At 46.0% G+C, this 13,854-nt stretch overlaps 3 protein-coding genes across 3 annotated transcripts in view; all 3 read left to right on the top strand.

The window, feature by feature from the left end:
* Positions 1 to 12,709, top strand: part of LOC309549119 (uncharacterized protein) — a 2,919,967-nt gene extending 2,907,258 nt beyond the window's left edge. The window contains exon 31 of the mRNA XM_082249156.1: positions 12,479 to 12,709. The gene's annotated coding sequence lies outside the window, so the exon portion shown is untranslated. The remainder of the gene's footprint in view (positions 1 to 12,478) is intronic.
* The window catches only part of LOC309548636 (gastrula zinc finger protein XlCGF66.1-like), a 292,938-nt gene extending 280,229 nt beyond the window's left edge, over positions 1 to 12,709 (top strand). Inside the window, exon 8 of the mRNA XM_082248606.1 lies at positions 12,509 to 12,709. The gene's annotated coding sequence lies outside the window, so the exon portion shown is untranslated. The remainder of the gene's footprint in view (positions 1 to 12,508) is intronic.
* Positions 9,643 to 12,709, top strand: LOC309550208 (uncharacterized protein; the record flags this gene model as incomplete). Its single annotated transcript, XM_082250623.1, has 3 exons — positions 9,643 to 9,716; positions 10,211 to 10,378; positions 11,698 to 12,709. 3 exons carry the CDS (start codon positions 9,643 to 9,645, stop codon positions 12,434 to 12,436), a joined length of 981 nt encoding a protein of 326 aa, XP_082106749.1. The 3' UTR covers positions 12,437 to 12,709.
* Positions 12,710 to 13,854: the final 1,145 nt, after the last annotated feature.

Raw genomic sequence — 13,854 nt, 5'->3', positions numbered from 1 at the left:
GTTGCCATGGAGTCTGTGACACCTAGATGTGTATTCCATGTCCTTCAATGTCAGACAGGCTTTCCCTATTGAATGTGTATTGTGTGAAATCTGCCTGTCCCATTGTTAAATTTTAATGACCTCAAGTTGTTCTGTCCAGATGGCCAGATAATTAGTTCAGGCTTTGCACCTAAATGGGGTGGGTGCAGCCGTACTGGGTGAGAGGATGGCCACAAAGGTAGAGGGGCTTTTAAACTAGGGAATGGGGGGGAGGGTACAGATGTAGAATTAGCCAGTGGAAAGCAAGATTCAGAGGGCAGAAATGGGGGCATTAGCGGTAGGGTGTTCGGAGCTCCTATACCCAGGGTGGGTATGGGGAAAAACCACAAGAGCAGCCTAAAAACATCAAATGAGGATATTTGTAACCGGTCAAAATTACGAGGTTTGAATGCCAATGCCAGAAGCCTGGCCAACAAGATGGAAGAGCTGGAGCTGCTGATGTTTGAGGAGGACTTAGATTTTGTGGGGATAACTGAGACTTGGTTTGACAGCTCTCATGACTGGATGGCGACCATTCAGGGGTATTCCCTCTATCGCAGAGATAGAGAAGGTAAAAAAGGGGAAGGGGTATGTTTGTATATTAAGAACAGTATACAGGTAAATATGAGGGATGATATTAATAATGGAGCTAAGGAAGAGGCAGAATCCCTATGGGTAGAGCTTCAAAGGGAAGGCACAGTGGGGAAGGTAATATTGGGCGTATGCTATAGGCCCCCCCACCAGAGGGAGGTGGACCTCATTTTACAGATAGGATTGGCAGCAAGGATGGGAAATGTCATTATAATGGGGGACTTTAATTATCCTGATATAGACTGGGCAGAAGGAACAGCGCACTCAGCCAAGGCTCGGCAGTTCCTAAATGTTTTGCAGGACAATTTCATGGGTCAGATGGTGAATGCACCGACAAGAAACAAGGCGGTACTTGACCTACTGATTACTAACAATGCAGACCTGCTCACGGATATAGAAATACAGGAGAACTTAGGAAACAGTGACCATAGGTCAATAAGTTTCAGTATTAATTACAGTAATAGGAAGCACAAGGGCAATATAAGGACACTGAATTTCAAAAGAGCCAATTTCCCAAAACTGCGCTCACTGCTAGAAAATATCAATTGGGATAGAACCCTGGGAACAAAGAACACAGAGGAAAAATGGGAGTGCTTCAAGAGCATACTTAACAAAGGGATTGACCAGTGCATTCCAAAGGGAAATAAATTTAAAAGAGCAAAATTAAACCCTGGGTGGCTAAACTCCAACATAAAAAATGTATATTAGTGCTAAAGAAAAGGCCTTCAAAAAATACAAGACTGAGGGGTCATTGGCAGCATTTAAGCATTACAAAGAGTGTAATAAGAAATGTAAAGATGAAATCAGGGTGGCTAAAATAGAACACGAGAGACATATAGCGGAGGAGAGTAAAAAGAACCCCAATAAGTTTTTTAAGTATATAAACAGTAAGAAAGCGAGGCCAGAACACATTGGCCCCATAAAAGATGACAAAGGAAATATGGCCACTGAGGACAGAGAAAAGGCGGAAGTGTTAAATAATTTCTTCTCTTCAGTCTTCACAAAAGAATCGGGGGGCTACACAAACCTAGCTTGTAAGGCCGAACTAAACAACACACCTCAGGAAATACCGCCATGGCTAACAGAAGATAGACTTAAAACTAAACTAGAGAAACTTAACATAAATAAATCACCGGGACCGGATGGCTTGCACCCGAGGGTTCTGAAAGAGCTCAGCCAGGTGATTGCCAGACCATTATTCTTGATCTTTAAGGATAGTTTACAGACGGGTATGGTGCCAGCTGATTGGAAAAAAGCCAACGTGGTACCAATATTTAAAAAGGGGCCGAGATATATCCCAGGTAACTATAGGCCGGTCAGCCTAACATCAGTAGTCTGCAAGATTTTGGAGGGGATGTAAAGGGACCACATACAAGAGTTTAGTAATGAAAACGGTATTATTAGTAGTAATCAGCATGGATTCATGAAAAATCGTTCTTGCCAAACCAATCTATTAACCTTCTACGATGAAGTGAGCTGCCACCTAGATAAAGGTAAGCCTGTGGATGTGGTGTATCTGGACTTTGCAAAGGCCTTTGACACCGTTCCCCACAAACGCTTACTGTACAAACTAGGAAGGTAGGTATGGACCATAAGGTGAGTACCTGGATAGAGAACTGGCTCCAGGAGAGAGTCCAGAGGGTGGTGATTAATGGGGAGTACTCGGATTGGGCGGGTGTGGAAAGTGGGGTCCCCCAGGGTTCTGTCCTGGGACCAATCCTGTTTAATTTATTCATAAATGATCTAGAGGAGGGGATATCTAGTACAATCTCAGTATTTGCGGATGATACTAAACTAAGCATGCCAATATCTCCTATGCAGGATGTGGAAACCTTACAAGCGGACCTGAACAAAATAACGGGGTGGGCAACTACATGGCAGATGAGGTTTAATGTTGAAAAATGTAAAGTAATGCACTTGGGGGCCAGAAACCAGAAAGCAAGCTACTCACTAGGGGGGGAACCTCTGGGTGAGTCTAGGATGGAAAAGGACTTGGGGGTACTGGTAGACAACAGGCTTGGCAGTGGCATGCAATGCCAAGCCGCTGCAAGCAAAGCCAACAGAATACTGGGATGTATAAAAAAGGGGATTCACTCCAGAAATAAAGAGATTATTTTCCCACTCTACAAGACTCTGGTCCGGCCACATCTGGAGTATGCTGTCCAGTTCTGGGCACCGGTCCTCAGGAAGGATGTGCTGGAACTGGAGAGAGTCCAGAGAAGGGCAACAAAAATAATTAGGGGAATGGAGGACATCAGCTATGAGGAAAGACTACAAGCACTGAACTTATTCTCTCTGGAGAAGAGACGATTGAGGGGGGGATATGATATCAATGTACAAATACTGTACTGGCGACCCTAGTATAAGGAACAAACTATTCAGAGAGAGGAGATACAATAAGACACGTGGCCACTCACTAAAACTAGAGGAAAGGCGGTTTAACCTTAAAATGTGTAAGGGGTTCTTCACTGTAAGAGCGGTAAGGATGTGGAATTCTCTTCCACAAGCAGTGGTATCAGCGGGGAGCATTGATAGTTTCAAAAAACTATTAGATGGGCACCTTGGAGACCACAACATACAGGGGTACACAATGTACGGTTAAAAGCAAACACACACACATCATAGGTTGAACTGGATGGACTGATGTCTTTTTTCAACCTCACTAACTATGTAACTATGTAACTATGTAAGGTTAATTGAAAAGTAAATTGGGTCCAGGTGTGCAAGTGAGATGTGGGAAAAAGGCAAAATGGAGTGTTGAGGGGAAAGTGATCAAGCCAGCGAACCTTAGGTCTGCCAGCGAACCTTAGTGTATACCTCTGTATCAGGATATGTGTTTGTATACATGTATCACCATATTGACTATCCCTGTTTTTAAGATTTGTATGTATAAAACAAATGTTTGTGTATAAATAAAACATTGTTATTTTTTAAGATTTTCTCTCTAGCGAGTATGTGGCACAATTAAATCCCCTTTTGCCCAGGTGTGCTTGATCACTTTCCCCTCAACACTCCCATTTCCCTTTTTTCCCACATCTCACTTGCACACCTGGACCCAATTTACTTTTCAATTTTTGACCGGGGACGGTGCCTCTGCATATACCCAGCCCACTACTCTCCATACAATCCAATAGTTCAGGGTTATTCTGTTTCTGTATACAATTCCATCTGCATATGGTAATGTAATCGGGCGGCCCCTGGCCTGTGTGTGGTGGCATGATTAGGAGGGGGAGGTCCATGCTGTATATAAATTATGTGTGACTGTTCCATAAAGAGTTCTACTTCACCCTCAATCTAGAGTCTTGTCTCTTATTCGGGGAATCTGCTACAAGGGATTGCTATGCTCTTCATACTCCCTTGGACAGATTCTCCCACCTGAGCTGTGGATCTCTGCAGCTCCTCCAGAGTTCCCATGGACCTCTTGGCTGCTTCTCTGATGAATGCTCTCCTTGCCCGGCCGGTCAGTTTAGGTGGACGGCCATGTCTTGGAAAGGTTGCAGTTGTACCATACTCTTTCCATTTTCTAATGATGGATTGAACAGCGTTCCATGAGATGTTCAAAGCTTGTTTTTTTTAATATAACCTAACCTGGCTGGTGTGTTCCTTGGCTTTCATGATGCTGTTTGTTTACTAAGGTTCTCTAATGAACCTATGAGGGCTTCACAGAACAGATGTATTTATACTGAGGTTAAATTACACACAGGTGGACTCTATTTATTAATTTGGTGACTTTTGAAGGTAATTGGTTCAACTAGATTTTAGTTAGAGATATCAGAGTAAAGGGGGTGAATACAAATGCACACCACACTTTTCACAGATTTTTTTTTTTTTTTTAAAGCAAACGTTTAATAAGTTTTGTGCAGTACAAAAATAGTACATAGACAACAAAAGTACAAATATCACAAAAAACTGCCTTACAGGCCACAGCTTACATAAAAAAAACGGGGAACACATAAACATGGCCGATATAAACACAGCAGCTAACTACAGATGAAGTATAGCATCCAAAGCAGGCGTGGGACAATCCATAAAGGGGAAAAAGGAGCGGAGTGGACCGGATCAGTAGGAGTAACACACGTTAAGGAGTACACGTGGAGGAGGCCTCAAGCCATCTATCCCATATCTTATGAAAACGTTTCAAACCACCCCTGTTAATAAACATCACTTTCTTGTAGGGGAGAGTACCATTAATGTCAGCCAGCCAGGTTGGGTGGGGAAGGTTGTATCCAGGTACAGGCTATCAATTTCCTGGCAGTAAACCGGGTTTCACGGAGAAAGCGTTGCGTATATTTGTCAATGTCCTCCTCAGGGAATATCCCTAGGAGACATAGCTTGGGGTCCAGGGATACCGGAGAACCCATGCGGTCATGTAGGAACTGGATTATTTGCGACCAAAAACCCTGCATGCATGGACAGTGCCATATGAGATGCCCGAACGTACCTGGAGACAAGAGGCATTTGGGGCAGATAGGAGAATGGGAGGGATTAAGCCTAGCCATCCACACTGGAGTGAGGTATGATCTACGTATGAGTGATATAGATCTGTGTGAGTCTATCAGAGAGTTTCGGAGACACCAAAGTACTGGCCTCCAGGGCATCACACCAATCATCATCATCCAGTTCCCTGACCTCCTCCGCCCACGACGCCCGAATGCCATAGGCTAGGGCAGTCATAGGTTTAGAGAGCAACATTTCGTATAACAGTGAGGTAAGTTTTTGATGTTCCCGACCCCTAAGCACATCCAAAAGGTCAACCAAGGGTAAGGCTGGAGGGTTGTTGGCAAATTGCGCCCGAATGGCATGTCGAATCTGCAGATAGCGAAAGTGCATAGAGGCCAGGAGCTGAAACTCCCCTCGGAGGGTGGCAAATGATTTAATTGTGCCCTCCGAAAGCAGGTGTGAAAGAAAATATATCCCTCTAGACAACCAAGCACGCGGATCAGGGAGATGCAAGAACTCCGGCAATAATCTATTAAACCACAGAGGAGTCATAGAGTGAAACCCGGTGTCTCCCGTCCTGGAGACTGCCAGGTCCCAGACCCGTCTGTGCTGGAATAGGAGACCACCGCGATCGGCAGTCGGCAGAGAGCCGCCCACCCCTCTAAGTATATTACAGAAAGGGTGAGGGAACCGTGCACCATTGCGACCACAAACCAGCATGAGATACGTATGGCAATCCTGTTTATCAATATGAAAAAGATGAGAGAGCTGGGCTGCAAGGTAATAGGCCGCAAAGTCTGAGACGGCTATACCGCCCAGCTTTGTGGGTTTATGGGTATGTTTCCATGCTAGCTTGTGTCTGCTGGTTCCACACATAAACGTTTTCAACAATCTATCCAAAATTACAAAGTACTTGTATGTTGCATATAGGTGGGTGAATGCCACAGGATATAGAGAATTTTGGGTAGGAGAATCATCTTGATCAGACCTACCCTCCCCATGACACCCAGTGGTAGGCGTGCCCAGGTCTGAGTCTTGGTCTTCACCAGGTCAAACAGTGGTTTAACGTTCAGGGGTATATAGTCAGGTAAGGAACGGTAAACAATAACCCCCAGATGCTTGAAAGACGCCACTCGGGTCAGTGGAAGGGCAGCCTGATCCGCAGATGGAGGGAACACGTCCACGGGGAGAATCTGGGATTTGTCCCAGTTGACTGTGAGTCCAGAAAAGGCACCAAATTGCTTAATGGTCAACAGGGCTTTTTGTAGGAACAGCCTGGGGTCGGCTAGATACAAGAGCATGTCATCGGCATAGAGGCCTATCTTTTCCTCAAAGTCCCCACAGCGCAGTCCACGAATGTCAAGGTCCGAACATATGGCTATGGCAAGGGGCTCCACCGCAAGGGCGTACAGGAGAGGGGATATGGGACAGCCCTGCCGTGTCCCCCCGAGAGAGGGAGAACAGCCGAGACGTCCAGCCGTTAGCCAGTACCCTAGCCCGAGGCGGATGGTATAAAATAGTAAGCCCTTTGACAAAGTTGGGGCCGAATCCGAATCTGCGGAGACACTGCCAAAGATTTTGCCACTCAACAGAATCAAATGCCCTAGCAGCGTCAAGCTTTACCACTACTCTGGAGCCTATACAGTCATGCGTTGCCTGTAAGTTCATGAAAAGACGATGGGTATTAAACGCCATATTTTTAGCGGGCATGAAACCGGTCTGGTCGGGGTGGATAAGATACAAATTACCTTGTTGAGGCGCAAGGCCAAGACCTTGGCCAATATTTTACGTCGCCTTGCAGAAGGGAAATAGGCCGATAGGAGTCCGGGAAGGACGGATCCTTCCCTGGCTTGGGGATCAAGACAATAAGCGCCTCGCGCATAGAGTCCAGTAGGACACAGTCAGCGAACGCAGCTTCATACACAGCAAGCAACTGGGGGGCCAAAACAGCAGAAAAATGGGAGTAAAACTCCACTGTGGGCCATCAGTGCCAGGGGCCTTGGCCTTCGCAAAATGCGAAATAGCCATGACCACGTCATCAACCGATATGGGAGCTTCCAGCATGGCAACCTGCGAGGAGGACAATGTGTGGAACTCAACCGAATCCAACAACAGAGCCAGGTCAGAAAGAGCATAGCGTACCTTAGAAGTATAAACCTCACCAAAGTAGGCAGCAAACACCTCCGTCACGGCTGCCGGATCAGCAGAGTCCTCCAACAGCGACGGATGGAGAGTTATGACCACCGGGGGGCCTAGTATCCATATGAGCGAGGAAAGCCAACAGCTTACCGGGCTTCTCCCCATATTCAAATGTGCGTTGTCGACTGAAAAACAGCTTACGGTCGGTTTTCTCACGGGAGAGGGTGCCGAAGGCGCGTGTGAAGTTTAAGTCGGGACAATAGGTCTCGGGATGGGGAATGCGCATATTGGCGCTCCAGGTCGGTCAACTGTTGTTCTGCCCGAAGAAGGTCAGACCGCGCCGCCCTTTTAAATCGGGAGATACGCGAGGACAAAAGCAAACGGGCATGGCCTTTAAATGTCTCCTACACCGCCGATGGGGCGGCAGAGTCAGCGTTAGATTGAAAATAGAAATCCCATTCCCCAGCTAACGAGTCAAGGTCAGGGACAGCCGTGAGCCAGAAAGGATTCAGACGCCAATGGCAGGTCGGGGGGTCCGTAAATGGAGATAATTCAATCCAATAAGGGGCATGGTCAGACAGTAAGTGAGGACCAAAACGGTCACCAATAAGCTTAGAGGTTAGGACCTGGGAGATCCATATGGAGTCTATTCTAAGCATGGTCGAGTGGGTTGCCGAATAACAGCAGTAGGCCCGGGTTGTAGGGTGTAGATGACGCCAGGAGTCCAGTAAATGAAAACTATGAAGCAGTCTACAAAAGCGGGTATCATGGTCAGGGTAGGCAGGGGTCAAGGGGGGTCCCAGCCGTCTCGGCCATCCTGGACATAAACGTCAAACCCTCGCTGAGGAGCGTGGCATGAAATGGGGGAGGCACATTCCAGGTGAGCAATTTTAACCGTGCCATGGGAGAAAATGGAGTATAAGGTATAGAAGCAAAGAATCAAGAGGCCCCAGAGCAGATAGCACCCCTGCCTGCAGCATAACAAAAATATACAAAAAAAAACCACATAGCAGCTGTGGAGAGCAATAAAACAATCAGAACAATCATAAGAAAGTGGGTAGCACAAAACTCATACATAATAACCCCCCACCCAGCCCAACACAGCCCCCAACCGGTGTGGGCATGCATCCCAAAACAGGTAACCACATTGGAGCAAGAGGCAAGGACCCACTGAAAGTGGAATGCAGCAGTCTCCATCCTTGGTGGCAACAAAACAGAAGAAAAAATGGGGCGAAAGTTCTCCGAAGAGGGGTCCCAGATGCAGGACACAACAGTAGGTGAGCACACAGTGAAAAACGATGTATGTTCCAGTGTGAGCCGAGGTGCCCCTGGCTATAAGACAGGTAAGTGCAGTATGCAGAAATGGTAGCTGCCGCTAGCTCCCAGGCCCGGGAGCTGCATAGGAACAGGAGACCAACAGCTAGCAACAAACAAATGAAAAGTACATATAAAAGAAAAAAAAAATTAAAAAAGTGGAAGAAAAAATGAAAAATCCCCCCCCCACTCACCCCCTCAACAGGCTGAAAAAAAGTGCAACAATGGGGGTCTCAGAGCCCCACAATGGCAGGAGAGGTGCACAGTCACAGGAGGCACGATAGAGATCAGTCCAGGGGAGTGCAGGGTCCGGGTGTCCTAAGGCACATTAACAGAAAAGCAAAGGCACATCAACAGAAAAGCAAAAGAGCCAGAACCAGCAACAAAAGTACTCACGGAAGTTGGTCTAACCAGGCAGTAGAAGAATCCGGGTCCTCAAAAAAGTGAACTATATCGTCGCCAACCACCCGCAATCTGGCCGGGTACAACATAGAATACTTGAAGTTGCGGATCCTCAGGCGCCACTTAACCTCCATAAAGCGGCTACGCAGCTTCTGGACTTCTGCAGGGAAGGCCAAGAAGTTATGATTTTCCAGATGTATATTGCCTTTCTCCCGGGCCAGCCTGAGAACTGCGTCATGGTCCCTGAACTTCAGAAATTTAGCGATGAACTCCTGACCGTAGGTCTTAACCAGGAGGTCCTCCAAGAATGTGGCTGGGATGGTACCCTCCAGCAGGCCAATGAACCGGAGATTTTTACGCCAAGTGTGATTTTTCAGATCGTCCTGTTTGTGCAGCAGGTAAGTAATATTGCGGGAGGCCTGGTCCACTACATTTCTAAGTGGGGGGAGATCGTCCTCCATGCGGCCTATGCTTTCCTCGGCCTCTGACACCCGGCCTCGAAGCTTCTGCAGATCCTGCCGGAGGAGGGAGATGTCCATCCTCACCTTCTCCAACTTAAAGGTAAGGGAAGCCTTGCAGTCAGTAATAGCTTCCAGGATCGCTCTTTCATCCAGCGGCAGTGCGGCCGAGGCAGGAGAAGAGGATAGGGAGTCACCATCTTAGGCCTGCAGGCTTCCCTCCTGTTGGCTGAATTTGTCCAACTTTGCCGCCGCCTCAGAGGTCTTACGGGGAGGCGACATGATCCGCAGATGTCCCAGAGCAGCAGCAGCAAGTAACGGGGTTCAGTGTCATGATATGTCAGAAACAGGAATGTATGTACGGAGGAAAGCCGGGAGAGCACGGCTCACACACGTCCACTCACATACAGCTTCAGGCCACGCTCCCCACTTTTCACAGATTTATTTGTGAAAAGAATTCCATTTATCACTTTCCTTCCACTTCACAATTATGTGCCACCTTGTGTTGGTCTATTACATAAAATAAGTTTACGTTTTTGGTTGTAATATGACAAAATGTGGAAAATTTAAGGGGTGTGAATACTTTTTCAAGGCACTGTATAGGATGTGGTGTCTGAGGGCCCTGAAGTCTATAGGTAGCACCTTCATCAGAATCTATTGAGTCCCTGTGTGTTGGGCAGAGACTATCCCATCAGGTCCTTGTGGGATTCTAACACTGTAGATCTTCCCGTCCAGTCCAGGTTCCAGTCAAGTGGTATTTTCCAGTCCTTAAAGTGATTCCCACCAACTCCCCCCAGATCCGGGAGACAAAAATTCTGCTGATTCTATTATGTAATATCACTCTACAGAGGACTGGAAGACTATGAGAACACAAATGATAGCTTAAGCAAGGGTGTTATGCCTACCTATGAATACCCCCAAGCACCTAAAGCTCCTAATCAAGCTCCAGTAAAGGATAATCCCAAAGAGGAGCTGGAAGGTCCCAGCAAGGGTCACTGCCCTATTAGGTCTAACCGGTAGCAGTTGCTGGCCAGGAATTCAGATTATGTTGTATAATGTACTGCCTATAATTATTGCATTTTTTTGGTAATCATCTGTTTATCTTGCTGAATTTCAGTGTTTTATTATTATTGTAAGTTAATGCCAAGAACAGCTTCTGTAGGCACATGTAGGTTGACCTCCCTACATAGGTGGTGCTGATGCAACCACCCTGCCAGGAGACTAGAGGACAGGAGAAATGCACATTCCTCTTAGTTCTCTTTACATGTCATTGGGTGATCTGCTGTCCGATTGGACGCTACCACCCAGATGACCAACACAGACATCTTTAGAGAAGGCAATGCTTCTAAGAAACAATGGCTCACTGCAGTTGGTGCACATGTTACGTGTGGTTAGGTGAAGGACAGGAACCCGCTTGATCGAGAGAATGTGCCTAGCATCAGGGAGAGATTCTGGAGGAGGAGGGGCAGCAACCTTTATCTTGGTTGTTCTCCTCCCATTCCTCACTCTCTGACCTCTGGTGGGGCTCAGCCCACTGTTATTCATGACTAAATCATGGACTAAATAAGGAAGTGCAGGACTTCTTTTGTTGGGACGATGGCAATGAGTGATAAAGGGGGAGGGGACACTCATCTTATAATCCCCCCATCACTGTCACAAAGACAGTTCTCATTGTTTCCTCACTCTCTGACTAAGGTCCATGAATAAAGAAATGAACTGGTAGGAGATCAGAGGACCCATTTACTAGTTACCTTGAGGGGGGGAATTGTAAGATCCTCAGAGACAAAGCTGTCTAATGTGGGCGGAGTCCTGATTTAGGGGAACCAATCTGCTCATGTCTAGTAATAATCTTTTTATTTCTATTTTAGTACATGGACGGGAGATGAGGAAAACCTCAGAGGATTGTCTCACTTTGTCTCCAGACTGTAAAGTAGAAGATGAGGACATCACACAGTATAGTCCAGGAGAAAACCCGGCTCCCTCAAATGTCCATCCGCCACCACACAGTGTAGATGGACCATCGTATTCCTCCTATCCTGAGGAACCTCAGACTGTGAGGGATGGTGCCGGACCATGGTATTCCTCTTATCCTGAGGAACCTCAGATTGTGAGGGACGGTGCCGGACCATGGTATTCCTCTTATCCTGAGGAACCTATAGATTGTGAGGGACGGTGCCGGATCATCGTATTCCTCTTATCCTGAGGAACCTCAGACTGTGAGGGACGGTGCCGGACCATCGTATCCCTCTTATCCTGAGGAACCTCAGACTGTGAGGGACAGTGCCGGACCATCGTATTCCTCTTATCCTGAGGAACCTCAGACTGTGAGGGACAGTGCCGAACCATCGTATTCCTCTTATCCTGAGGAACCTCAGACTGTGAGGGACGGTGCCAGACCATCGTATTCCTCTTATCCTGAGGAACCTCAGACTGTGAGGGACGGTGTCGTCCTTCCAACAGATAAGAGGTTTTCCTGTACTGAGTGTGGGAAGTGTTTCCATTCTAAACCTAATCTTATTGTGCATAAAAGGACTCACACTGGTGAGAAGCCGTATTCCTGTCCTGAGTGTGGGAAATGTTTTTCACAAAAGGCCAATCTTCAAATACATCACTTGTTTCACACCGGGGAGAAGCCATATTCTTGTTCTGAATGCGGGAAATGTTTTGTAATAAAATCACGTCTGGTCACACATCAGAGATCTCATACAGGGGAGAAGCCATATTCCTGCCCTGAGTGTGGAAAATGTTTTGTAATAAAATCACATCTTGTCACACATCAGAGATCGCACACTGGGGAAAAGCCGTATTCCTGTCCTGAGTGTGGGAAAGGTTTTGTAATGAAGTCACATCTTGTCACCCATCAGAGATCTCACATGGGAGAGAAGCCGTATTCTTGTCCTGAGTGCGGGAAATGTTTTGTAATAAAATCAGCACTTGTCACACATCAGAGATCTCACACGGGGGAGAAGCCGTATTCCTGTCCTGAGTGCGGGAAATGTTTTTCACGGAAGTCCAATCTTTACAGACATCAGGGATGTCACACGGGGGAAAAGCTGTATTCCTGTCCTGAGTGAGGGAACTGTTAATCAATGAAGACCTGTCTTCCTGTACGTCAGGGATCCCACACAACCCTCAAGGTGTATTAGTGTCTTGAGTGCGGGAAATGTCTTCTATATGAATGTTGCTGGACATGTGGGGAAGAAGCACACCCTGATATACACCTCAGATATACTCCATGGCTGATCTTCATCATGTAAGAAACACTTCATAAGGAGATCAGAGATCACCAAAGACATGGATGAAGTGTTGTCCCGTGTTGGCCATTGATAGCAGGAGAAAAATAAAAATGAGTCATCTCATCACCTTTCATTGGCTGAGTACATTTTGTGGTGGAAGATTTCACAAACACTTTTTGTCTGTTTTTAAAATGATTTGTGGACAAATGTGAGAAGCTTTCATCCAGTCTGGAGAAATTGGTTTACTTCATACATTCCTTTCTATGATCCTTTAATCCATCTAGTGTCCATAGTGCAGTATTGCACTATTCTTTCTGATTGAGGTATTTCAGGGAAAATGCCATATTATGGCCATTAGATGGAGCTGACGATCATAGGAAATCACTCTATTACCTTGAATATGGCAAAACTTTGTCATATTTGGTGGGCAAATGCATGTCACAGTCTTCTAGATTTTTTCTGTATAAATAGTCCCTTTCATTTCCTTTGTGGTTACATGAGTACAGGAGAAATCGGAGAACATAAATTAATTAAACCAACAATATTAAACCCATCATTGATTTATAACAGAAGATACCACATGTGTCCAATAGATGGCACTAAGTATAATAGAAATGAATGCCATCTAGTGGCTGAATGCAACATTTCCAATTTTAAATCAATGTCAAACATTTGCACCAGCACAGCAGAAAGCCGAATAACATTTGTTGTGTTTACCCCCCCCATTCACACAGAAGGAATGTACATGCGTTTTTACTGGATGAATTGCTATGCAAGGTTATTCATGAATAGACCCCTACATGTCAGGAGACGTTTATATAAAGATGGGAAGTATGTAGCAGATAAATGAGTAGACCTCCTAGCAATGTTATTACCAGGCTGCAGCTAGGGGGAGCTCTAATGTGACCACAGCAGAGTGATCCCATCTAGCTCACATTAACCCTTTCACTGCCAGACCCGTGTTTGCATTATTTTTGCACACATGGTAAAATGCAGATTTTGGGCATGAAGATTTGATAAAAACCCCAAACATATATTTTCTGAAAGCAGAGGCCCTGGAGAATAAAATGGTGGTAATTGTTAAGGTGTTCCTCGTACACAAATGTCACCTTCATATCCGGGTTTATTTTCTCCTTTCCCCCATTTTCTATGGTGTGATCTTTTCTACAATACTTTGTTATAATAATGTAACACGTTGTGTATTGTATTGTACACAAATTATTACCTACTCCGCCTCCACATTCCAGACACGTCAT

Source organism: Pelophylax lessonae (genome assembly GCF_965119305.1).
Source record: "Pelophylax lessonae genome assembly, chromosome: 3".
Lineage (NCBI taxonomy): Eukaryota > Metazoa > Chordata > Amphibia > Anura > Ranidae > Pelophylax > Pelophylax lessonae.
The sequence above is the reverse complement of the archived record's forward strand: the minus strand, read 5'-3'. Positions and strand labels throughout refer to the sequence as shown.